The sequence below is a fragment of the Culex quinquefasciatus genome, chromosome 2 (assembly GCF_015732765.1).
Source record: "Culex quinquefasciatus strain JHB chromosome 2, VPISU_Cqui_1.0_pri_paternal, whole genome shotgun sequence".
Taxonomy (NCBI): domain Eukaryota; kingdom Metazoa; phylum Arthropoda; class Insecta; order Diptera; family Culicidae; genus Culex; species Culex quinquefasciatus.
The window spans coordinates 16,100,771-16,128,583 of NC_051862.1; the positions used below are offsets into that span (position 1 = coordinate 16,100,771).

Genomic DNA, 27,813 nt, shown 5'->3' on the forward strand with positions numbered 1-27,813 from the left:
AAACAATTCCATTCCGTAACGTTAATTTGCATTAAAGAGAGCGAAAAAAAGTCACATTTCCAGGAAAAACATCGCAACACCGAATACGACAGATGGTGCGCATTCAAGTTGCTCCTCAACTGTTTTCCTCTGAAATGGCACAAAACCAGAGCAGAGCAGCTCAGAAATCTGTGCCCGGCAATCGTCGTGCAAGAATGCAAGAAACTGCCCACTGCCAACTGGTCTTCTTCGAGGGGAGAGAAAAAGATGATTATTTTAATATTGTCTCCTAAATAGCAGCAGCAGTCGAACTCCCCGTTGGTGGTTTCGTTTGTGTCCAATCTCACAGGCTAAGGATGCACATTTTTTCAGGGGCAACGGTTATATAAGTCCCCCCTCTCGCCTCTCCCTCGGGGTACCTCATGTCGCTGCGTTACGTTATTTTCTTCTCAATTTTTTTTTAGGAGTACAACAGAGAATAAATAATAACAGTAATAAGTGTGCAAAAAATAAATGGAAAAAGAACTGCGGCACGTACGAGCGCTGCGCCAGCGCAAAGAAGACTTGTTCTGAACCGTGTGTCTTCTTCGTGTTCTGTTGAAGTCACTGCCGCTGCATCGGTTGCCACTGCATTGCATGGTGTTGTTGTATAACATTCTCCGGATCGCTACGGTGCCACCACATCTTGGGAAGAAACAGTGGCGGCGGTGGTAATTGTTGACCGTTTCGTGGTCACATACTGTCGCAGCAGCAGCAGTCTACCTTCTTCAGCGTGGTCACCGTCGCCCGAACTCACGCGTACACCGCGAATATTGTATAATAAACGTTGATTATGCTGATGATCGGTGGTAATAAAGCTCCCCGCGTTTCCTCTCCCAAGAAGACTGGCCTGTCAACTGCGGGGACAGCCCAGCTCGGGCGCGGAGAATGTCACTATCATTATTAAATTGCGTTCGCGCAGCGATCCCCGCGCCGTCTTCTTCATCTACCCCCCGCGTGAGCGGTAGCAACCCCGCGTCTTCTTTCTTCTTCGTCGTTTACTTTCCGGGCCACTTTCGCAGCGATCGCTAGCGCGACAGGAGACACTAGTCATTACCCCAGAGAGTTGGAGACTTTTACTCGATGTAACAATTATTTTCAAGAGATGGCGCGCAAAAAACGACGTCGACGACGTCGACTAACAGCACTATTTCTCAACCAGCAACCTTTCTCCGTGAGACCTCCCTTCAGGGCACAAACAAGCACACACACACACACGCACACTAACTCGGGGCCGCTGAATTTGCATTTGATTTGTGTTTGTCATTCCGGAGGAGCGCTCCCAACCCCGAGGGCGCACACCCGACTCCGGTCCTCTTTGTACTGTTAACACATGTCGGTTTTGGGACGACCCCGGCGTCGCGTTTCTTCTTCGCTTGAACTTCATTAATTTTCCTGCTGGCGAGCGAGACTTGGTTGAACTGCTTTTTGTTGTGCTTCGCTCTTCTGCGAAAAAAACAGGTTGTGGACACTTGATCACTTGATCGTTGACGAGGAGAAAGAACGAACAGTTGCATCGACCGAGTTACGAGTAACAGCAGCAGCCTTAAGCCTAAAACTAGGAGGAGGTGATATCTCGTGTACAAATTCCACAAACAAGCACGCACGAAGTACGGATCTCTCTTTGCATAATTTAATGACTTAAACGGTAAATATCACATTTGAGGTTCGATTTCCGGAATTTCACTAACTAACTCAGTTCGCGTCAATTGCTAAGTACCTAACGACTAACTTTATACAGAAATTTTTAAGTAATCTATTTTCTCCACACTCTATATCACACACACTCTGTCCTCAAGTAGGTCATATGTGGATCCCCACCGTCCGGGGTGACGATCGCTGCTGGTTTTGAACCTGCTGCTGCTGCTGGAGCTCTTGCTGGCGCTGATGTTGAGGAACTTGCTGCTGCTGCTGCTGCTGTTGCTGCTGTCCCACGTTGATGGGAAGTTCTGGCCGCAACCGGGGATCGGGCTGCGGAGGCAGCGGCTGCTGCTGCATCATCATCTGGTTGTTTGAGCGGTTATTTGGCGTTCGCGTTAGCTGGTACTGGTTCCGGATGTTGGAGTGCGTCATGTTGATCGGCGGTTGCTGCTGTCGCCGGCGCTGATTGTTCGGAACGTCCGGCAGCGCGAACCGCAGCTTCTCCCAGAACAGCTTGTCACCCCACTGGAGGTACGTGTTCGTCTTCAGGTACAACCGAATGTCCGGATCCAAGTCCTTCTGGGGCACCTCCCCCAGCAAGATCACGATCAACCTGCGGCGACGATCGCGCAGCACTTGGTGGTGCGCCGACTTGAACTCGAACCGGCACCACTCTGACTTGATAAAGTTCTCCGACAGGACCATGATCGTCCTCCTGCTCGATTCCACCGCCTGGACGATCGTGTCCGCGATGTACGCCCCCACTGGGAAATCCCGATAGTGCAAGCACAACTTGTAACTCGGATCCCCGTTTTCCAGCAGCGGTGCCAACTCTTCCGCCACAAACGCCTCGTCCTTCGAACTGTACGACACAAACGCATCAAACAACTTGTCACGCTCATTCTTGTCCATATCCGAGTTCCGATAAAACAATCTCACTCCAAACTTTGAATGGAACCACACTCGCATCTCTTGTCGGAACACAAACACGATCAACGTCACGATGATGATCACCGAAAATCCGCACAGCGCCGCCACCAACAGCGGAATGTACCCCTCGATCGGCGCCGGCGAAAGCACCGTCTTCCTCGACGTCAAGTTCCCATTGATCACGTTATCCAGCGGGATCGCTCCACTGCACAGAGTCGTACTGTTGTCAAAGTACACCAGGAAACCTTCCGCGCCCTCAGGCGCCACCCTCACCGGTTCCACAACGCTCGTTCCATTAACCACCAACGCCGTTTCGTTCCCAGGAAGCGTAATCGTCGCGCACTTGATCTTCATCCGATCCTTCACAAACTCAAAAGTCTTCAAGTACTCCCGGAATCGTTCCACATACTCGCAATCGCAACTCCACGAATTCGCCGCCAACCTAACGTCCGTCAACTGTTTCGGCAGATGCCACATGTTAAACTCCACAATCCTATTGTGATCCAACCGCAGGATCCGCAAATTGTGCAAGTGATCAAAGCTCTGATTCGCGATCGTCGCAATCTTATTATACTGCAAAAACAGCTCCTTCAGCCGGTCCAACCCCACAAACTCAAACCCGTTCAGCTCGGTTATCTGATTGTGGTTCAGCTGCAGAATCTCCAGCTCCTTCAGCCCGTAGAACGTCCGATTGCTAATCACCTCCACGTTGCTGTTGTTCAAAAACAGGATCTTCAACTTTTTCCGCCCCAAAAACGCGTGACTCGCCAGCGTCTTAAAATTATTCCCGTCCAGATAAATCTGCGTCGAGTCCATCGGAATCTGATCCGGCAGCTTCTCGTCGTAGCCGGCCCGCGAGCAGTCCACCACGTTCGAGGTCCAGCTTTGATCGTGATAGCAGGTGCACCGCGCCGGGCACTCCATCTTGCAGTCGCACGCGTAGAAATCGCAACAGTGGCACAGCGCAAAGCAGTGCGTCTCGTACTTGCACAAGAACTGATTCGGCAGTGCCTCCACCAGCGGGACGTACGTTCTGCCCCGGTTGTACAACAGCTTGCAGTAGATACTGTCCAGATCCATCAACTTGGGCTGTGTCCTCGAGTCCACGTTGTTTTTCTGCAGCCAGTTCAAGTTACAATCGCACTGGTACGGATTCCCTCCGATGTAAAACTCCGGCAACGGCTTATCGTCCGGCACCGCCGATATCCGCAGCGCGTTCGGATCCAACGTCGTGATCTTGTTCCCAAACAGGTCCACCCGGGTCAGGTTGGGCTTCTTGAAGAACGTGTACGACTGCACCTTCGAAATCAGATTATCGTTCAAGTACAGCAACTCCACACTGTTCGGGATCGCGCTGCCCGTAATCTCCGTCAGCTGATTCGAGCTGGCATCGATCGTGCTCAGCGCCAGCTGGCTCTCGATCTCAAAGTAGTTGCCCAGCTCGGCGATCTTGTTCGCGTGAATGTCCAGCCACTGCAGCCCCGTTGGAATGAGCGCGTAATCAAACACCTCCAGATGGTTATCGGAGATGTTGAGCCACACCAGATTCGGTAGCTTGGTGAACAGGCCGGCGATGTCGGTCAGGTAGTTGCCGTCCAGCCGGATCGCCTGCAGGTTCGTGTTGTTGTCGAAGCAGGCTTGCTCGACGCGCTTCAGCCGGTTCTTCGACAGGTTCAGGATCTGCAGGGACTTCATGGCGTCGAAGGTGCCCTTGCGGATCGTTTCGATGTTGTTCTCGGTCAGCCGCAGTCCGTACATGTGGACCATGTCCTTGAAGCTGGCGTTGTCAATGTTGCTGATGTGGTTCTCGCCGAGATCGAGCGTTCGTAGGAGGGGGACGTCGTACAGGGCGTCCGGAACTTGGAGCAGCTTGTTTCCGTTCAGGTGGAGGTCCTGCAGGGTTGACAGGTTTTTGAACGCCACCCGATCGATGCGGGAGATGCGGTTGTAGTCCAGCGATAGGAGGGCTAGCCGGTTTAGGCCTTGAAACGTAAAGTACTCGATGTTTGACAGTCGGTTGTTCGAGATGACTAACGTGTTGAGGGCGGTTAGTTCGGAGAACGTGTTCTCCTGGATGGACTCGATAAAGTTATCTTGCAGCCGGAGGATCTGTAGGCTGTAGAGATCTCGGAAGATCGCCGGCTCAAGCTTGGAGATCTTGTTGTTGGCAAGATCCAGTAGGATCAATCGAGAGAGCCCCTTAAAGGTGGCCGAGTTGACCCACTCGGAAGTGAGTTCGTTGTTGGACAAATCGAGTACGAGCAGCTGTTGCAGTTCGCTGAAGATGCCCGGTGCTAGCACGTTGATGCTGTTGTTCTGCAGGTAGATCTCCTTGATGTGCTTGGCTTCGGAGAAGAGTTCCGGGGGCAGGTTCGACAGTCGATTTAGCGAGATGTCCAGTTTGGACAGGGAAATCAGTCCTTCCAGGGCGCGATCAGCAATAAAGTTGAGGCCGTTGCTCTGGAGTCGAAGTTCGGTCAGCTTGCCGAGACCGGAGAAGATCGCCGGAGGCAGGTTGTCGATGTTGTTGTGGGAAAGATCCAGCGTTGTGATCGTGCTGCCGCACTTTTTCGATAGTCGCGTGCTAAGGGACGCGCTGAAGTGAAAGACTGAGAGGTCACGCAGCCGGTTCTGGGTCAGGTTGAGGTACTCAAGCTTCGTTAGCGGACAGATCATGCCGTCTGGCAGGGACCACATATTGTTCTGACTGAAGTCGAGCCGCTCGAGTTTGGAGAGTTCTGCGTTGAAGACGTGCGGAGCGACTTCTAGGCTGACCGATGACCAGTCGGTATTGTGAGTGCGCAGGGTCAGATTGGTCAGCTTGCCAAGACCCCGGAAGGAACCATCGCTAAGGTTTGCGATCTTGCAGAACTCGATCGAGAGCGATCGCAGCTCGGACAGCTGCCGGAAACTGCCCGGACTTATGCTGGACTGGAAGAACAGCCCGTCGTTGCATTGCAGCCGCAACCGGACCGTGTTCTCCGGATGTAGCACACTGAAGTTGGTGTTCTCGAGTTCACTGTTGATAGTTCTAAGTCTACACACTAGCGTAAGGTCGTCTTCACTGTACCCGGACCATCGGCACTCGTCGGGAGCTTGCGAGAGCAGCGATTTGCTCAGCGACGCCCCAAAGACACCGAAGATGGTGCCAAACAGGACCGACAGCAGCGCCGGTGAGGTACGCATCTTGGCCTCGGGTTGGCTATCTTAAGGCCCAACACCACCACCACGTGTCGATACACGTTTTAATCGACAGCTAATTTGGCCACCACCACCGCATTCGCTCGGGACATCCCGATTTGATTGTTTCTCGATTCGTTGTTCCTTCTTCTGATTTCTTCCCCTTCAGCAAGTACCACGATCACTCTTCTGTTTTGATCCCGTTGATCTTGCGTTTCTTCACTTGGACCCTTCGTTTTCCTCGGGTTCTTTCGTACCTTATCAACGCTTAAAGAGCCACATAAATTTCACTCCCCTCACATTATCTTATTTCGTTATCAATTTATTTTCCTTTCTTCACCACTCCGCGGTGTTGCTTTCTTCTGGACCAAGTCCTTTTTCTCCGTCACCACGATCCACCACCCTCTCCTTCGCCGCACTCGGACATTCCCCTTAACGCACTTTTAAACAACACTTTTTTTCGGTGCGATCGCGTCCCGATCCTCTCCAAACCCCCGACGTTCTGTTTTGTTTCCTTCTCGAACTGTGTTTTTAAATTAAATGATCCTGATAAAATAATCCATAAAAGCTGATCGTAAATTTGAATTTACGTTCGCGATAAAAACCGAATAATCCAATTTCTTTGCGTTGCGACGCGACGAGGCGGGTTCGGTTCGGCTCTTTTGCTGTTTTTCCTTCGCCTGCTAGCAAGAGCTAGCGGATTGGCCGAACTTCCGTTGATTTTTGCTCTAATTTCCGATCGATCGGATCGCGCAAAACTCGATGATGATGCTCTCGCGAAGAGGTCAATCGCGGTTCACCACGACTTAGCGAGAAAGAAAAAAACCTTCGAACTTTGCTTTTTTTTCGGTTCCGGACCGACGGCGAAACGACGGCGAGCGTGGATTCGTGTGCGCGTGCGCTCCGTTCAAAGTCAACTCGTAAACTGCCGAAGCAACGGGAGTCGCGCACGGACCGGACCGATCGAGGGCGATCGTCACCTGTGTGAAAAACGAGAGAGCGCACACCTGAGTGAAGCGAAGAGAGAGAGGGAGAAAATGTGGATTCTCTCTCCTCTCTCTTTGTGGGCTCCGCCGAGCGGAAGCAGCACGAACCACACATGCAATTAAAACTGGTTCTTGTGGCATTCTCTCCGGTTTGCACGCTGCTTCGCCAGAAGCCTTTCTTTTGGGGCGAATTCTTTGGGAAATCACTGTAACTCAGTTTTTTTTTTAAAGTTAGTTAAATTTTTTTTTTTATTTCAATACCTTCCCACCTTCCTTCCTAATTTAGAAGATAAATTTTGATGACAAAAAAATCTTCGGGGTTTTGTTTTTTTCTGTATTCATCAATCTATCAATTAATCCTATAAAAATCATTGTTTATAGAAATGTATTGTTTTAAACGTTTTAATTTTTAAAGCTTTATAAATTTATTAGAAACGTATTCCGGATAGAGACAATCTCACAATTTTATTTTCCTTCCACTCCAAAAAATGTTCAATAATGTTACTGTATGTTGTTTATTCTGTGATCGATGCATAAATCAATCAATTCACATTTATTCAATTCTAATTTGCAATCTTGCTGTCCGAAGGATGTTCAATAAATTTAAAATGATCTATTCCTAACAAATTTCGATGGGTTTTGTTCCATTTATCCCGAAACGATAATCTCCAACAAGGTAGATCCACAATGCAATTATTTACCCTAAGTTTCATCGAAAAAGCATTTCGAACTTTTTTCTGTGTGTTTTATTTTTATTTTTAGTATTTTTTACCTCCTAACTGACTCAGTTTTTTTAAACATTTTTTTAACCTTGAAATTTCAATAGATCCATTCAGTTTTAGAAATGTTAAGATAATATTGAATTGAAAAACGATATAGTAAAAAACCATTCAAAAAATAAATAATTGCTTTGTTTATAGAATAATTCTGCAATACCTTTCTTGCCCAACTAAAAATATTTAAAAAAAAATAAAAAGTACTTTGGCTTCTGGGTTAATTTCAATATCATATATTACCTTTTTGAATTTAAATTTTTTTTTTTTCGCAATCCCGCTGTGAAACTGTCAACTTTTCTTGTCCTTCTACAAAACGAAACGGCCTACGGGGTCTGGGGGGTGAGATTGGGTCATACAAATTTCTGCATTTTTTATATGACCCAATCTCACCCCCCAGACCCAATGTCACCCCTGATGACGGTACCTAAATTAACAGATTTGAAAATCAATACCTTTTAATACCAGCGCCGAAAAGTCCGACTTTTTAGCACTGAAATGAGTGTTGCTAAGTTGAACTTTTCAACACTTGTATCGAAAATTAACATTTTTCAATATTGTTTTGTTTTGAACGGTGAATTTACTTAACACATGAATGTTTGATATAAAATTCCATTCAAAAAGCGTTTTTAGCAACGTGTACGTCTCGTGCTAAAAAATCTTGTTTTCGCAACTTGTTGCATAAACTACTACTTTAATTCGCTGACTTTGATCGCAACCGATGGACTTAAATTTTATTGTTGTTATTTGAGTCTGCATTGATGTGCAGTAGAAGGAAATGAGAAAAAAATGTTTAAAGGACATAAGGTCGAAAGTAAAAAAAAAACATTATTCGGAAAAAATGAGTTAGAAAAAAGCAGTTTTTAAAAAGCTTACTGGGATAAAATTTAAAATTCCTAATTAACTGATTTGATGTAGAAACATTATTTCAAATTTGAGCAGTTCATTTAATAGTTTATTTAAACAAATATTTGAATATTTATGAGAAAAATTTATGAGATTTTTTCCATTAATTCTTACTGTAGCAGACCCTTAACAAGTTTAACAAGGTTCTTAAATTGTTTTAAAATATTTTTTGATATGTTTCCAATATTTTTTTCATTCAATAATAACAAAAAAATGTTTAGAACAGTCCTTTCAAAGGATTGTTAGTTTTTTTTAATTTAATATTTTTTTTTATTATTTATCTTGCCTAATAGAAAAATTTATGAAAGTTTTAACATTCTTTTGAATACGGCCAATTTTTTATTGAGTGTTGTTTGAAATTGTCATAACGTAATCAATGGTTACTAACCATGTTTCTTTCAAAATAATTTGATCTTTTAGTTATATTTTTTTGAAATTTTTCCATTCTACGAAACATAAAAGTTTTGAAGTTAGTAGAGAGTTTTTTTTTAATCTTAACATATTTTTCAAAATATTCAGTCGAATATTTTAATTTTATTTCACTAAGACTGATAAGTTTTTTTTTAAGTTTATTTTCTTAGACATTGGTTAAAATCGAGGAGGGGCAAAAAAAATTACAGGCCAAGGTTTCAACATTTCAATAAAAAATTGTTGTAAAACACATAATTAAGAAGTAAAATTGTGTAACAATCATAAGTTTTCAATAATCATTTTTTTTTAAGTAATTTTTTTCGGTTTTGTACATCAAAATTCCACAAGAGATCAAAATATCATGCTAAAAATGATAATCAACGCAGGAAAAAGCAGAAACATTATTTAAAGTTAGGCCTTTACAAATATTTTTTGATGTTTCTGATTATGCAACCGTGGATTTTCAAAATATCTAAGTATTTTTTTATTTTCACGAAAAAAAAACTTTTTGCGGTACTGTACATTGGAAATTCATAAAAATTTAAAATATGTTTCAACGATCCCAAACATGCTTAATATGATTAATAATGCAGAAACATGCCTTTTAGATTTCATTTCAGTTGATTAAACTTCTATTTTCATAAAAAAAAGTTGTTTGAAAAAAAAAATGTTATTCCCTGAAAGTACAAAAAAATCAAGAAGTTTTGAGCTAAAAATAAAGGTATGGACATAAACTTCGAAAAATATTAGCAGCGATCCAATTGAAAAAAAGACATTCCACAGTATCTTTTCAAAAGGGCAAAAATTTGCCTGTTTTTGCTTAAGGTTATGCCATTATTGAAAATCAATAATTATTTCAATTGATATAAGTCAAATGAGGATTGAAGAAATCATATTTATTTTAAATTAATTTTAACATTGCATTCTGGTTTTCGTTTTATTAAATAGAAACATGCATGAAGGATGAACTCTAATAAATTGAAAATTCACACAAAAAGTTATTTAGACACAAATGAGCGTAGTAAAGTCACGATAATTATGTTTGAAATAGGTCATTAGACCTTTTTATAATATTTGTGCAATACCCTTGATTTGTGTGAAAATTGAGCCCATTTGTTTGCAAAAATGAAGACAATTTGCAATATCTGAAGAAAAAAATCATAGAAAATTTGAAATTATTAATTCGTAAGTTCTATGTATTGAGATTCTTTAAAATAGTTTTTTTTTCATTTCAATTTCATTTTTGTAAAATCACGATTCTCCCAAGAATCATTCCGCGAACATTCTTTCCCTGTTAGAGCAGGACACGATCAGCAGCCTACAGGTTTACTTCAAAACACAGCTAACCTAGCCCAGCTCACGCCAGAAACGGCCATAATGGTTTTCCTCTCTTCCAAAACACTCTCGTTCCTCACAACCTTACACTCTCTTTTTTCCGCGCTCAAACTTGCTCTCAAACTCTGAGTTTTTTGCACCGCGACATTCGCGGCGCTGCCTCGGCAGTCAAGCATGAACATGAAATCATGTTCGATTTTATGCTTCCATGTTCGCGCTCTCTCGCGGCGGATCGCTCGTTTCGCTCTTCGCGAAGAGATCTTTTTGCTCCCTTCTCAGCGCTGGTTCGTCGCTCGTTCGGCCGACCAAGTTGAGCTTGTCTCTTGTCTGCTGAAAGGCGGCCCGCAAAGCTGATCGTCGTCGTCGGATCGTCGTTGAGGCCGAAAAGCAGTGAAGAAACTAATGATCATAAAAGTACACACTGCCGAGCTGGACCGGAGATATGCTCGATGGAATCGATCTCTTTCCCGATCGTTGTTGAGTGCGCGCAAAAGGAAAGGGTTTCATTTTTTTTGTGTGTGAGCCGCTGCTGATCAGAAGGCTCTCAGTGTTGTTACGGCACCATGTTGCGGGGCCGCAGATCTTGTTCTTGATGGCAGTGTTCTTGCGCATTGTTTGCGGTTCTAAGCAGCAGAAGCTTCCCTTTGGAAAGCAGCAGCAGCAGCAGTGAGTGGATAGTGAATGAACTTGGTTGGGTTTTTGCGATGCTGCCGAGCGATTCGAGGGACGATAAAGGAAATTGTTACATTTTATTCAAGGGATGCGAACAGCGGCAGCAGGGGCAAGGGCTGTAGAAGCTGAGGCAGGCCTGAAGATCGAGCCGATATGGAATGATAAAAAAATATCGTACATATCAAATTCCATGCGTTTTTTTTTGTTTGCTGTGTTTTGCCGGGTTGGGCATGATTTACGGTGCGCGTTGGATGGCAGCATATTTTTGCTTGTGCGCGAGGAAAATATTCTCGAGGTTAATGCATCTTTGGGAACTTTGTGCAGCGTAAGGAAACATGTGGAATGTGGTGTCCTTAATTATGGTGGAGTTGCAGTCCGGAATATTTTCCGTATGAATGTTTTATGAAATTTGTGGCAATTTTTTTAAGCAGAACATATAAATTTACTTTTGGAAATATTGGGTATTTTTGGAACTGCCTTGAGTAGAGTGTCCAATATCCCGGAGATTTTGAGTATTTTCCGGGAATTCGCGGGAAATTGAACCTCGACGATAGTCATCGTTTTATTCGTCAAAACTGTATAAGTTATTATTTAAATTTAGAAATAAAAAAAGTATAAAAGAGTAATTCTCTACAAATTCACATTTTTTCCAGATTTTTTATTAACTTTATCCATGCATTTAGTCATACAGTCAGAAGAAGTAATTTTGCAGTTTTTCCAATCAAGGCTTCATAAAATATTGCGGGCTGGTCTACAAAATGGGCATGTGAATATTTTAAATCTGAATCTGTATATTTGTATATTAAGAAACGATAACCATTGGTTATGGTTAGGAATTTTCAAAAAAAATAGGTTTACGAAAGAAAAAAACATTTCACGATTTTTTATTTGATTTTTTATCGAATGTTGAGTTCTAAAAACTATATTTTTCCGATTTTCAAAATTTTGGATATGTTTCAGGACTTTTAAAAAGGGCGCAAGTGCTGATACCGGAGTTATGTATTTTTGAAAAGTTGGTGAATTTTGGAAAAAAAAAATCAAAAATTCTGATTAAAGTTCATTTTAGCATCCAAAGGCGACATTTTTCGAAAAACATTTTTTTTGCTGAAATTTTCATTTGTTTACTATATAGGCATTGTTATATTTTAAATCTTGAAAAAAATAGAGTGTTATAAAACTAGCCCTAATTTTTCAACTAGCCGTGCCTTGAAAACGGTTATTATTATTTTTAATGTAAAAAATGAAACTTTTGTAAAAAATTTCTTCTTTTTTAAATAAAAAAATCCGTAAATTTGTCTTTTTCTTGAAAACTGTGCACTTCATCAAATAATGTATCGTGACGTTTTTGCATGCACGAATTTCTGTGAATTCCATTAAGTGTTTTCAATATAACTTGCCATTCAATATTTAAAATAACTTTAAAAGATTTATGCCATTACAAAAAAAATGCTTCGGTTGAAGTTGTAAAAACTTAATTGACAATTTTATTTTTAAAATTTAAAGATTTTTTTTCACCAAATTCTGAAATTTTCATTAATTTATAAGTGAATTTGTTCGCCAACAATCTATTAAAATCACTTAAGCTTTATAATGTACAATTATGACATTTACAAAACGATTTTTAACTTTTTTTCAATCATAATTTTGATAAATATCAAAATTTTACTATTAACTGACTTTCATAAATACTTTTTCAAACCAAATTTTACAATGGTTGGAATCCGATTTATTTTTAAGAATATTGATAAAACATAAACAAATATTATCGATCAACTCAGTTGAACCAGAAGAGCTCAAGATTTTGTATTGCGGATGTGAGAGGATGGTGAGGAGATTAATTTATAAATGTGAGTCAGTTATTTGTTAAATGAAATAATTTTTGAAGGATTTTTTCAAATCAGGGTTGTTTTACAAAAAATATAACGAAACAATACACAAATTTGAAAAATTGCGTCCATTTAAAAACTATTTCGATTGCAGATAAAATAAATGAATTAATCTAAGAAACGAAATATTTGCAAATCATTTCAACATGTTGAATTTTTCATGGTAGGAAACATCCAAAAATTTTATGATATTGCAATATAAAGTTGTTGGATTCCTTTATAAAATATTTCAACTGCGATGAAATATTTGATGTTAGGCCGTTGCAAATATTTTTTGAAGTTTATGTCCCTCGGCTCTGACCAAAGTCGAGGGGGGGGGGGCATAAAAATAAAAAAATATAAAAATTCAAATAACAAGCCTAGGTTTCAACATTTGGATGAAAATAGTGTTTTAAAATGCATTTTACAGGCGTACAGTTGCTTTCCAATCATTAGTTTTGAAAATATCAAGGTATTGACGGATTTTTTTTCGTGGGAATGTACGTTGGTATTTCATAAAAATTTAAAATGTTTTCAAAGGAGATCAAACATTCTAAACATGATTATAAACGCGGGAAAATGCATTTTAACTGGTTTTCAGTTGATTAAACCTTAATTTTCATTAAAATTTTGAAGTTTTTCGAAAAATATTTTTTTGCCCCTGATTTTTCAGGCCAACTTTGAAGGGGGGGCGGCATAAACATTGAAAAATATTTGCAACGGCCTTATGTCGTTTTCAAAACCATAAATATTCTTTTTTGAAGCCAAACCATTTTTAAGCATTACTTTTTAATTACGCAAAACTACTTAATAATTTTAAATAGAGACTTATGGGATCCCAAGATGGATCGAATCCAACCAAATTGGTCAAAATCTGTTCAGCCAATTCCTCGTTAATCCAGTGACAATTTTCCATTTCACATTCTTGCATATTAATTTTAAATCGATATGTATGCGTGATGGTAGGTCTAGAAGGTCTTACTAAGAAAATTGTTTATTGAGTGATTTTACAGTCTTTCCTCAGAGAGGAAGGTTAAACAGTTTTTTTAGAGTGTTAACAATCTCATCGCATCACAGAGTTCAATGTCTTTTTGGATATTTAAAGTGTGTTTCCATTTCTTTCTGTGATTTTTTAGGTTCAGTCCTATCGGACAAAGGCTGTGAATAATTGAAACTATTAGATCTTAATTATTTATCAATACCCTGATGCTACTCTCCAATCACTCCAAACAGTTGGTTCTCTGAAATAAATAGGTCATCCGTTGAACCATTTCTTCTCTTCTTCAAACTTGTTGCACATCCCGCGCGGGGACACAACATCAACGGAACAATTCCCCGGTAGTCTCGGCTAATGTTGCTTCCTAGTGCGACTGACTGATTGCCTTCACTACATAAATCAGCTGCCATTTCATTTCAATTCCCGTCAGCCAGCAGAAGCAGCATGCATCCAAGATCGACCTGCAAAAAGAGCAAATAGTCGAGGCCTTTGGCTGGAGTCGGTATGAAAAAAATAACTTACGACAACATTATTACTGTTATTGTTGGCCTAGGTCCAGGTCGAGTCTAGTGACGACGGTGACTAGCGTTACATTTGTGTGACGGTGGAGACCTCTCTGCACAGCGGCTATTACTCACAAATCAGATGTAGTTCATTAGATAAGATAATTATATCCGTTGAAACCGAGCCGGGCTCCGGTAGATCTACAGCTGGTTCAGCAAACAGCAAATGCATTTGTGCGACAGCTCCGTAACAAACTAATCGATGTCAGGCGCAAAAAACGACCCAATCGATCGCTACAGGGAGAGAAGGGCAGCAGGGGGTCTTAATTTACATGGCGAAATTTGCAAAGGTTCAGCAGTAGGAGAGATCTTGACTTCACGGATAGAAATCCGTTCCGCAAATCTGAAATCAAATTGTCTTGAAATCGAAAACATCGTCTGTTCTCGATTTCGTTTCGAATGTTATCAAAAACGACAACATTTTCATCACATTCGAAAACATTTGTGTTCGAAATCGCCCCCCGCTTTTCACAAATTTTCTGAAGCGTAACAACTGTCAAACGCAACCAAAACCGCAACCCAATATTTTCTACCGCGCGAGTGCGACTGTTTGTTTATTTTTTGTTTTTTTTTGAACGAATGCCAGAAGTGGAAGTGACATAAAATGGAAGGAACGTCGCCGTGTGGTTATCCCTCCGGATCACGTTCGGTTCTGCTGCCGCGGAATGACGGGGACGAACCGTCCTAGTTTTCGGGAATCCGCTAGCATTGCGGCGCGTGGTCCTGCGGCGAGGATGGTTGTTGGACAGTGGCCCTTAGTGCTTTTTCGGCGTTGGCCAGCGGAACGTGGTTTTTGTTCGCCGGGTCCGCGTGTTGACCAGCAGCTCGTCCGACGTTGTTGCCCACACTTAGTTCGGCCAGGATTTCGAAAACGGCGCCGGCGCGGAATCACGAATGCCGATTCCTGGCAGCGGCGCAGAACTTATCCTCCTGCTCCACGACCGCCGAGGAGAAGATATAGCGGTAGGAAATCATCAACGCGCCTCTTCCTCCTCCTCCTCCTCCTCCTCCTCCTCCTCCTCCTCCTCCTCCTCCTCCTCCTCCTCCTCCTCCTCCTCCTCCTCCTCCTCCTCCTCCTCCTCCTCCAATCCCAAAATTTTTAATCTATCGATCTAATCGATCTTTTCTACCTATTCCGCCACAGACTGCGACGCCGACCTATTCCACCGATCTTCAGCCACCTCGGATAAGGACAAAGACGACTAGGAAAGCGACACGGCCAACATCATCCGTTCCAGTCGAACTTGATCTCCGTCGGCATCCTGGAGGCGATCTCTGGCCAGCTTCGGTCGCTCGTGCAGAAGGCGCTGAAAATCCACACACACTTTGTTACACTCTACCACCACAAAACTCTAATCTAAAATTATACCATTCTGCAATTCTCATTTCAAAAATTCTCTAATTTTAAAATTTCAACGCATTGACATTTTTGAAACCTAACAATCGAAAACTCTACAATTCTAAAGATTATTAATTTTGAAATTTTTTAAAATTCTGCAATACTAAAATTCTAAAATCCAAAAATTCAAAATTTCTACACCAAATCCCTTTACCAACACTCTACACTCAAACCCCGATGGTTTGACAACAACTGTTCGTCTCTTTTAAGTTTGACCAATTATAAAATTCTTAAATTCTTAAACTCTTAAATTCTAAAATTCTTAAACTCTAAAAATCTAAAATTCTAAAATCCTAAATCTAAAATTCTAAAATTCTTAAAATCTTAAATTCTGAAATTCTAAAATTCTAAAATTCTGAAATTCTGAAATTTTGAAATTCTAAAATTCTACAATTCTAAAATTCTAAAATTTTAAAATTCTAAAATTCTAAAATTCTAAAAGTCTTAAACTCTAAAATTCTACAATTCTAAAATTCTAAAATTATAAAATTCTAAAATTCTAAAATTCTAAAATTCTAAAATTCTAAAATTCTAAAATTCTAAAATTCTAAAATTCTAAAATTCTAAAATTCTAAAATTCTAAAATTCTAAAATTCTAAAATTCTAAAATTCTAAAATTCTAAAATTCTAAAATTCTAAAATTCTAAAATTCTAAAATTCTAAAATTCTAAAATTCTAAAATTCTAAGATTCTAAAATTCTAAAATTCTAAAATTCTTAAATTCTAAAATTCTAAAATTATAAAATTTTAAAAGTCTAAAATTCTAAAATTCTAAAATTCTAAAATTCTAAGATTCTAAAATTCTAAAATTCTAAAATTCTAAAATTCTAAAATTCTAAAATTCTAAAATTTTAAAATTCTAAAATTCTAAAATTCTAAAATTCTAAAATTCTAAAATTCTAAAATTCTAAAATTCTAAAATTCTAAAATTCTAAAATTCTAAAATTCTAAAATTCTAAAATTCTAAAATTCTAAAATTCTAAAATTCTAAAATTCTAAAATTTTAAAATTTTAAAATTCTAAAATTCTATAATTCTAAAATTCTAAAATTCTAAGATTCTAAAATCATAAAATTCTAAAATTCTAAAATTCTAAAATTCTAAAATTCTAAAATTCTAAAATTCTAAAATTCTAGAATTCTAAAATTCTAAAATTCTAAAATTCTAAAATTTTAAAATTCTAAAATTCTAAAATTCTAAAATTCTAAAATTCTAAAATTCTAAAATTCTAAAATTCTAAAATTCTAAAATTCTAAAATTCTAAAATTCTAAAATTCTAAAATTCTAAAATTCTAAAATTCTAAAATTCTAAAATTCTAAAATTCTAAAATTCTAAAATTCTAAAATTCTAAAATTCTAAAATTATAAAATTTTAAAAGTCTAAAATTCTAAAATTCTAAAATTATAAAATTATAAAATTTTAAAAGTCTAAAATTCTAAAATTCTAAAATTCTAAAATTCTAAAATTCTAAAATTCTAAAATTCTAAAATTCTAAAATTCTAAAATTCTAAGATTCTAAAATTATAAAATTCTAAAATTCTAAAATTCTAAAATTCTAAAATTCTAAAATTCTAAAATTCTAAAATTCTAAAATTCTAAAATTCTAAAATTCTAAAATTCTAAAATTCTAAAATTCTAAAATTCTAAAATTCTAAAATTCTAAAATTCTAAAATTCTTAAATTCTAAATTCTAAAATTCTAAAATTATAAAATTATAAAATTCTAAAATTCTAAAATTCTAAAATTCTAAAATTCTAAAATTCTGAAATTCTAAAATTCTAAAATTCTAAAATTCTAAAATTCTAAAATTCTAAAATTCTAAAATTCTAAAATTCTAAAATTCTAAAATTCTACGATTCTAAAATTCTAAAATTCTAAAATTCTAAAATTCTAAAATTCTAAAATTCTAAATTCTAAATTCTAAAATTCTAAAATTCTAAAATTCTAAAATTCTAAAATTCTAAAATTCTAAAATTCTAAAATTCTAAAATTCTAAAATTCTAAAATTCTAAAATTCTAAAATTCTAAATTTCTAAAATTCTAAGATTCTAAAATTCTAAAATTCTAAAATTCTAAAATTCTAAAATTCTAAAATTCTAAAATTCTAAAATTCTAAAATTCTTAAATTCTTAAAGTCTAAAATTCTAAAATTCTAAAATTCTAAAATTCTAAAACTCTAAAATTCTAAAATTCTAAAATTCTAAAATTCTTAAATTCTTAAATTCTTAAATTCTTAAATTCTTAAATTCTTAAATTCTTAAATTCTTAAATTCTAAAATTCTTAAATTCTAAATTTCTAAAATTCTTAAATTCTAAAATTCTAAAAATTTTAGAATTTAAAAAAACCCAAATTCCTAAATTCTTAAATTCCTAAAATCCCAAATGCTTATATTCCCAAATTTTCAAATTCCCAAATTCTTAAATTCCCAAATTTCCATATTCCCAAATTCCTAAATTCCCAAATTCCGTAAGTCTCAAATTCCCAAAATCACAAATTTCCAAATTCTTAAATTCCCAAATTATCAATTTCACTAATTCTCAAATCTCCTAATTCCCAAATTTCCAATTTCTCAAATTCCCAAATTTTTAAATTCCCAAATTCACAAATTACAAATTCCCAAATTCCTAAATTCTCAAATTCCTAAATTCCTTAATTCCTAAATTCCCAAATTCCCAATGTCCCAAATTCACAAATTCCCAAATTCTTAAATTACCAAATTCCTAAATTCCTAATTTCCCAAATTCCCAAATTCTTAAATTTCCAACTTCTCAAATTCCCAAATTCCCAAATTTACAAATTCCCAAATTCTAAAATTCCAAAATCCGAAATTCCTTAATTTCTAAATTCCTAAATTCTCAAATTCCTAAATTCACAAATTCTTAAATTCCTAAATTCCTGAATTCTCAAATTCCTAAATTCCTTAATTCCTAAATTCCTAAATTCCTGAATTCAATTTCCCAAATTCCCAAAATCCCCAATTCTCAAATTCACAAATTTCCAAATTCCCAAATTCCTAAATTCCGAAATCCACAAATTCCCAAATTCCCGAAGTCTAAAATTCCTAAATTCCAAATTCCTAAATTTCTAAATTTTCATATTCCCAGATTCTCAAATTCCCAAATTCTCAAATTCCCAAATTCCCAAATTCCCATATTTCCAAATTCCCAAATTCCCAAATTCCTAAATTCATAAATTCCTTATTTCCCAAATTCCCAAATTCTCAAATTTCCAACTTCCCATCTTCCCAAATTCCCAAATTTCCAAAATCACAAATTCCCAAATTCCCATAATCTTAAATTCCCAAATTCCCAAAATCCTAAATTTATAAATTCTCAAATTCCTAAATTCCAAATTCCTTAATTTCTAAATTCCCAAATTCCTCAATTCCTTAATTCTCAAATTCCTAAATTCCCAAATCCCCAAATTCACAATTTCCCAAATTCATAAATCCCAAATTCTTCAATTCCCGAATTCCCAAATTCCTAAATTCTCAAATTCCTAAATTCTAAAATTCTAAAATTCTAGAATTCTAAAATTCTAAAATTTAAAATTTTAAAATTCTAAGATTCTAAAATTCTAAAATTCTAAAATTCTAAAATTCTTAAATTCTAAAATTCTAAAATTCTTAAATTCTAAAATTCTAAAATTCTAAAATTATAAAATTTTAAAAGTCTAAAATTCTAAAATTATAAAATTATAAAATTTTAATAGTCTAAAATTCTAAAATTCTAAAATTCTAAAATTCTAAAATTCTAAAATTCTAAAATTCTAAAATTCTATAATTCTTAAATTCTAAAATTCTAAAATTCTAAGATTCTAAAATAATAAAATTCTAAAATTCTAAAATTCTAAAATTCTAAAATTCTAAAATTCTAAAATTCTAAAATTCTAAAATTCTAAAATTCTAAAATTCTAAAATTCTAAAATTCTAAAATTCTAAAATTCTAAAATTCTAAAATTCTAAAATTTAAAATTAAAATTCTAAAATTCTAAAATTCTAAAATTCTAAAATTCTAAAATTCTAAAATTCTAAAATTCTAAAATTCTAAAATTCTAAAATTATAAAATTCTAAAATTCTAAAATTCTAAAATTCTAAAATTCTAAAATTCTAAAATTCTAAAATTCTAAAATTCTAAAATTCTAAAATTCTAAAATTTAAAATTCTAAAATTCTAAAATTCTAAAATTTAAAATTCTAAAATTCTAAATTTCTAAAATTCTAAAATTCTAAAATTCTAAGATTCTAAAATTCTAAAATTCTAAAATTTAAAATTCTAAAATTTAAAATTCTAAAATTCTAAAATTCTAAAATTCTAAAATTTAAAATTCTAAAATTCTAAAATTCTAAAATTCTAAAATTCTAAAATTCTAAAATTCTAAAATTCTAAAATTCTAAGATTCTAAAATTCTAAAATTCTAAAATTCTAAAATTCTAAAATTCTTAAATTCTTAAATTCTTAAAGTCTAAAATTCTTAAATTCTAAAATTCTAAAATTCTAAAACTCTAAAATTCTAAAATTCTAAAATTCTTAAGTTCTTAAATTCTTAAATTCTAAAATTCTTAAATTCTTAAATTCTTAAATTCTTAAATTCTTAAATTCTTAAATTCTTAATTTCTAAAATTCTTAAATTCTAAAATTCTAAAATTCTTAAATTCTAAAATTCTAAAAATTTTAGAATTTTAAAAAACCCAAATTCCCAAATTCCTAAATTCTTAAATTCCTAAAATCCCAAATGCTTATATTCCCAAATTTTCAAATTCCCAAATTCTTAAATTCCCAAATTTCCATATTCCCAAATTCCTAAATTCCCAAATTCCGTAAGTCTCAAATTCCCAAAATCACAAATTTCCAAATTCTTAAATTCCCAAATTATCAATTTCACTAATTCTCAAATCCCCTAATTCCCAAATTTCCAATTTCTCAAATTCCCAAATTTTTAAATTCCCAAATTCACAAATTACCAAATTCCCAAATTCCTAAATTCTCAAATTCCTAAATTCCTTAATTCCTAAATTCCCAAATTCCCAAAGTCCCAAATTCACAAATTCCCAAATTCTTAAATTACCAAATTCCTAAATTCTTAATTTCCCAAATTCCCAAATTCTTAAATTTCCAACTTCTCAACTTCCCAAATTCCCAAATTTACAAATTCCCAAATTCTAAAATTCCAAAATCCGAAATTTCTTAATTTCTAAATTCCTAAATTCTCAAATTCCTAAATTCACAAATTCTTAAATTCCTAAATTCCTGAATTTTCAAATTCCTAAATTCCTAAATTCCTGAATTCAATTTCCCAAATTCCCAAAATCCCCAATTCCCAAATTCACAAATTTCCAAATTCCCAAATTCCTAAATTCCGAAATCCACAAATTCTCAAATTCCCAAATTCCCGAAGTCTAAAATTCCTAAATTCCAAATTCCTAAATTTCTAAATTTTCATATTCCCAGATTCTCAAATTCCCAAATTCTCAAATTCCCAAATTCCCAAATTCCCATATTTCCAAATTCCCAAATTCCTAAATTCATAAATTCCTTATTTCCCAAATTCCCAAATTCTCAAATTTCCAACTTCCCATCTTCCCAAATTCCCAAATTTCCAAAATCACAAATTCCCAAATTCCCATAATCTTAAATTCCCAAATTCCCAAAATCCTAAATTTATAAATCCTCAAATTCCTAAATTCCAAATTCCTTAATTTCTAAATTCCCAAATTCCTCAATTCCTTAATTCTCAAATTCCTAAATTCCCAAATCCCCAAATTCACAATTTCCCAAATTCCCAAATCCCCAAATTCTTCAATTCGAATTCCCAAATTCTAAATTCTCAAATTCCTAAATTCCTAAATTCCTAAATTCCCAAATTCCTAAATTCCTAAATTCCTAAATTCCTAAATTCCTAAATTCCTAAATTCTAAAATCCTAAATTCCTAAATTCATAAATTCTTAAATTCCTAAATTTCTTAATTCCTAAATTCCTTAATTCATTATTACCTAAATTCCTGAATTCCCAAATTTCTAAATTCCCAAAATTCCTAAATTCTTAATTCCCAAACTTTTAAATTCCTCAATACCTAAATTCTCAAATTCCTAAATTCCCATATTTCTAAATTCCCAAAATCCAAAATTTCCAAATTCCTAAATTCCCAAAACCCAATTTCCCAAATTCCCAAATTCTTAAATTTCTAAATTCTTAAATTCTGAAATTCCCAAATTCCTAAGTTCTAAAATTCCCAAATTCCCAAATTCTTAAATTCCCAAATTCTCAAATTCCCAAATTACCAAATTCCCATATTCACAAATTCCCAAATTCTTAAATGCCCAAATTCCCAAATTTCACAAATACACACACACACACACACACACACACACACACACACACACACACACACACTCACACAAAGATTAGTTTGTTAATTAATGATGTATTTTTTGCCTCAATAAATAAAAAAAAACGAATCATCTGTTTTACTGAACCAAAAAAAATATCCAACGGTCAATTCAAAAACCAAAACCAACGGTCAATTCAAAAACCGATTAAACCGCCACCCTTCGTTTGGGATGGCTGCGTGCTTTTTGTTTTGAGCCAGGCGTACCCAATCGTCACGCTTCAGAATCGAGAACATTGTTGTCGATTTCAATGCAAATGTTACCGGACGACTGGTCGACAACATTCTGAAACGAATCTCAGAACGAATCGAGAACAATGTTGTCGATTTCCCGGACAGGATTTCTATCCGTGGATGGAATCCGATGGAGCAAGTCAGATTAGTTGGAGCATTCAGAGGGGAGAAACTTCAGGTTGACACAATACGGAAATGAGCTTTTTGCCGCGCTTCATCGAGCGAGATAGTGAAAACTGTCGGTGACATCGCTCGGAACGGTTAATTCTACGACAGCGGGGAGCAAGAGCAGTTTTATTGAGCTATTAACAGTTATTGATGGACGCAGTAGCAGCAGCAGCAGCGCTGATCGGTAGCCGCGATGCGATGCAATGGGTATCTAATCGATGTCATCGGAATGGGGAAAGTTTAAAGTTCGAGTGACTCACTGAAGTTCAGTGGAAGTAACCTTCGCTCACCCTAGCTCTCTTAATTCAACATTTAAATTTTTACATGTAAAATGTTAATGCTTGATAAAAAAATAGAACTAGAACTATCAAAAAAGCAAAAAAGCAAAAAAGCAAAAAAGCAAAAAAGCAAAAAAGCAAAAAAGCAAAAAAGCAAAAAAGCAAAAAAGCAAAAAAGCAAAAAAGCAAAAAAAAGCAAAAAAGCAAAAAAGCAAAAAAGCAAAAAAGCAAAAAAGCAAAAAAGCAAAAAAGCAAAAAAGCAAAAAAGCAAAAAAGCAAAAAAGCAAAAAAGCAAAAAAAGCAAAAAAGCAAAAAAGCAAAAAAGCAAAAAAGCAAAAAAGCAAAAAGCAAAAAGAAAAAAAAACAAAAAGACAAAAAGACAAAAAGACAAAAAGACAAAAAGACAAAAAGACAAAAAGACAAAGAAGACAAAAAGACAAAAAGACAAAAAGACAAAAAGACAAAAAGACAAAAAGACAAAAAGACAAAAAGACAAAAAGACAAAAAGACAAAAAGACAAAGAGACAAAAAGACAAAAAGACAAAAAGACAAAAAGACAAAAAGACAAAAAGACAAAAAGACAAAAAGACAAAAAGACAAAAAGACAAAAAGACAAAAAGACAAAAAGACAAAAAGACAAAAAGACAAAAAGACAAAAAGACAAAAAGACAAAAAGACAAAAAGACAAAAAGACAAAAAGACAAAAAGACAAAAAGACAAAAAGACAAAAAGACAAAAAACAAAAAGACAAACAAAAAGACAAAAAGACAAAAAGACAAAAGACAAAAAGACAAAAAGACAAAAAGACAAAAAGACAAAAAGACAAAAGACAAAAAGACAAAAAGACAAAAAGACAAAAAGACAAAAAGACAAAAAGACAAAAAGACAAAAAGACAAAAAGACAAAAAGACAAAAAGACAAAAAGACAAAAAGACAAAAAGACAAAAAGACAAAAAGACAAAAAGACAAAAAGACAAAAAGACAACAAAAAGACAAAAAGACAAAAAGACAAAAAGACAAAAAGACAAAAAGACAAAAAGACAAAGAAAACAAAAAGACAAAAAGACAAAAAGACAAAAAGACAAAAAGACAAAAAGACAAAAAGACAAAAAGACAAAAAGACAAAAAGACAAAAAGACAAAAAGACAAAAAACAAAAAGACAAAAAGACAAAAAGACAAAAAAGACAAAAAGACAAAAAGACAAAGAAAAGACAAAAAGACAAAAAGACAAAAAGACAAAAAGACAAAAAGACAAAAAGACAAAAAGACAAAAAGACAAAAAGACAAAAAGACAAAAAGACAAAAAGACAAAAAGACAAAAAGACAAAAAGACAAAAAGACAAAAAGACAAAAAGACAAAAAGACAAAAGACAAAAAGACAAAAAGACAAAAAGACAAAAAGACAAAAAGACAAAAAGACAAAAAAAAAAAGAAAAAGACAAAAAGACAAAGACAAAAAAAAACAAAAAGACAAAAAGACAAAAAAAAAAAGAAAAAAGACAAAAAGACAAAAAGACAAAAAGACAAAAAAAAAGACAAAAAGACAAAAAGACAAAAAGACAAAAAGACAAAAAGACAAAAAGACAAAAAGACAAAAAGACAAAAAACAAAAAGACAAAAAGACAAAAAGACAAAAAGACAAAAAGACAAAAAGACAAAAAGACAAAAAGACAAAAAGACAAAAAGACAAAAAGACAAAAAGACAAAAAGACAAAAAGACAAAAAGACAAAAAGACAAAAAGACAAAAAGACAAAAAGACAAAAAGACAAAAAGACAAAAAGACAAAAAGACAAAAAGACAAAAAGACAAAAAGACAAAAAGACAAAAAGACAAAAAAGACAAAAAAGACAAAAAAGACAAAAAAAGACAAAAAGACAAAAAAGACAAAAAGACAAAAAGACAAAAAAGACAAAAAAGACAAAAAAGACAAAAAAGACAAAAAAGACAAAAAAGACAAAAAAGACAAAAAAGACAAAAAAGACAAAAAAGACAAAAAAGACAAAAAAGACAAAAAAGACAAAAAAGACAAAAAAGACAAAAAAGACAAAAAAGGATGTTCAATATATCATCAAAACAACGTAATATTGTAAAGATTACTGAGCAAATATGCTACTTATTTTTTATAAAAAAATATGCAATTATTGAGATAAATAAATATATTTTCAAAAAATGTAATCACCCATATGTCAAATGTTTTAAGGCCTTCTCTAATGATGTTTGTTATAAATAAAATTAATGCAAAAAAAAAAATGGCTGTCCGAAGTCGCAGAGAACTGATGGTTAGTAAAATATTTTGTTCAAAAAATAAACATACCTTATTTGTTTATTCCTTGCTTTAGGAGCTATTAAGTACGATATATTCAAAAGAACAAAGACGTTTTTGTCAAAATTCGTGCATGTTAGAACACCAATTCGGTTTCAACTAAAAATTCCACTTCAATCTATGTTGGTCTTACAGAAAGCATCGGCCTTTATTTAAAAGTTCATCTATTGATACCAGCGATGGAATAATCATCATCAAAAGAAAATCATTGGACGTTAATCAAGTGAAAAAATCCGTAGGGAGCATGGCTCTCCTCTCTCGCGCACGAAAGATCGGTAAAAGGAATCTAAAAAAATCATCATCATGATTATTCGGCGGAACATCTTTTTCACTACTACACTTGCAAGGGTAACGTCACACGTCGAAAAATGACCTGTCACATTTTGTAGATGGGCAATATGTCTAAACAAAGTGAAATAAATATTTTTAAATGGTGCTAACAAGGAAATTCACAAAAAATCATCAGCAGATTGATTTTGTTGGAGAAGTTCGGGAGCGATTTTCTTTTGCGTGATTTGCCTCCTCTCTCTTTCGCGGGTGAAAAAAGTTCGCAAGCGAAAATGATTTTTTTGCGATTATTCCATCCCTGATTGATACAAATGATCTTCATTAACCTCATTGTGTTGAGTGAATTCTAACTTTTGAAAAATGAACTAAACTACTGTAGTCACAAACTAGCTCCCAATGTTCGGAACTTCTTTGAAATTCCGACTTCATGACTATTTCGCTAGTCTGATCTATAAATCTTCATCGTACAACCTATTCTTTCCCTTCCTCAAAATTCCAAGAATCACCTTTAAATTGCTCGCCCACGGTAATTAGACCCTTAATAGATTACGAAAACACAAACTGCCAAAATACGCCCTTTATCCGATTGCCGACACACTTCGATTTCACTTCCCTTTTGGCCACCCGCCTGGAACCGGGACCTTTTCCAAAGGGACAAGCGTGACGCCCAGTTTTCCCCGACGGCACCATGCCGGGGTCGATTTTGGTAGCCGGCGGACAGTAAAAATATTTAACCTCAAACGTCCGAAAATATCACTCTCCGCCGAGGACGGCTGCAAAATGTGTGCGGGCCGGCCGACCACGTTGAAGGACGGACTCTCTCTCTCTGTATGTGACCCTATCTAATTTAATTATTCCCACTCACCTGAAAGGGAAAAAAAAGAACGAGCTTGAGAGAGATTGCAAGATTTGCCGAAGAGACCACGTACCGAGAGTTTTGCTCCCTTTGTTCGAGATTGCACATCTTTTTGATTCTGTGCCGAGGGCCTGCTTTTTTGCTGCTTGATCTTGTTCTGTTCTGTTGATGTTGTTCCGACGGCCACAGCACAGGTTGTGGTCAGAGGTTTGTGTTTTTGCTGGTCCAGGGTCTCTTGTTTTGAGACCTCGGCAGGCCGGGGCTGCTTTCATTAAAGTGCCGGACGAGGCGACAAAAAACAAAAACTTTGAAGAGGAAAAGAAAAACGAAGACGATGTTTTTGGGGGGAAGAAAACCGACAACAAACTCTGTGTGTGCAGGGGTCCCTCCTGCTGGGACTTCTGAGCGATGCACAGGGCTGGATGATAGAAGAACTCAACATTGTGTTCTTGGAATAGGGATGCCGTTTTGATGACTGTATGTTATGCATTGCAATTTGAATTAATGTTTTGAAATTTAATGAAAAGCTATTTTAATTCCATCAATTGTATGAATTGATTTTGAGTGACACTAACTTGTGTTAAAATAGACAAAATATTCCAAAAAGTCATTAAAAATTTACAATTATAATAAAATTAATGTTTGGTCAATTCACATAGAAATCTAAATAAGAAGAAGAATACACAGTTTTTAATCAAACAGGCATTTTCAAATTGTAAACTATGAGAAGGGAAATGCTTTTTTGTAGTTTTAAAGCTCCCCCACCCTCCATCCTCTTCAAACTCAGAAAAATCAAGAGCCAATTTTTTTTTTAACTACAGATGTTTGTTATGGAAATAGAAGTCTAATCAACTGAGAACTATTCAAAATGCATGTTGTATAATTCCGTTGTATAGTACTGCAAAAAGTTTTTTTTAAAGAAACAAATGATTACAAAACAACTGGGCAGGTGTGTAATGCATTTTAAAACACTTTTTTCATTCAAATATTAAACCCCTGGCTTGTAATTTCCATTTTATAAATTTATTTTTTTTTTAACTTTTAGTTTGTTAGACAAATTTATAGGAAATTATTTAAACCTTTCGAAAAAAATAATTTAAGGAATATTTGGATTTCATAAAATTAAAAAAAAGAACACTGAATTTTCTAGTTAAAACCAAACTTCAGGTGGCTAAAATACCTTTAAATTAATTTTTTTATAAATAATTTGTATTTGTAATTTGTAAAGAAAAATCAAAATTTGAGTAAAATATTTTTTTTAGAAAACACATCTTATCAAATTTTTTGACGTCTAAAACAATCGAATAATTCTAAAATATGAGAAACAAACATTTATTTTAATATTGGGAGTTTTCATTCAATGTCCCCTTCTTTTTAAATAGTTTCCATCAATAAGTACAACTTTGACGAAGACACCAAATCAATCAGAATGATCTTGCAAATGATACAGAATTCCAAATATTTACGAGTGTTATATGCAGGGATGCCACATGTTTTTTTTTTAAATGTTTGTAAAAAAGTCTTTGTATGTCTGTGCATTTGTCTAAAATTCAAATATATCAATTTACAGTCATAGAAATCCACCAGAAATTGTGGTTT

At 35.1% G+C, this 27,813-nt stretch overlaps 1 protein-coding gene across 1 annotated transcript; it reads right to left on the bottom strand.

Moving 5' to 3' along the window:
* Positions 1 to 1,624: 1,624 nt before the first annotated feature.
* LOC6051893 (toll-like receptor Tollo) lies at positions 1,625 to 6,681 on the bottom strand. The gene has a single exon (XM_038255442.1). It carries the CDS (start codon positions 5,773 to 5,775, stop codon positions 1,822 to 1,824), a length of 3,954 nt encoding a protein of 1,317 aa, XP_038111370.1. The 5' UTR covers positions 5,776 to 6,681; the 3' UTR covers positions 1,625 to 1,821.
* Positions 6,682 to 27,813: the final 21,132 nt, after the last annotated feature.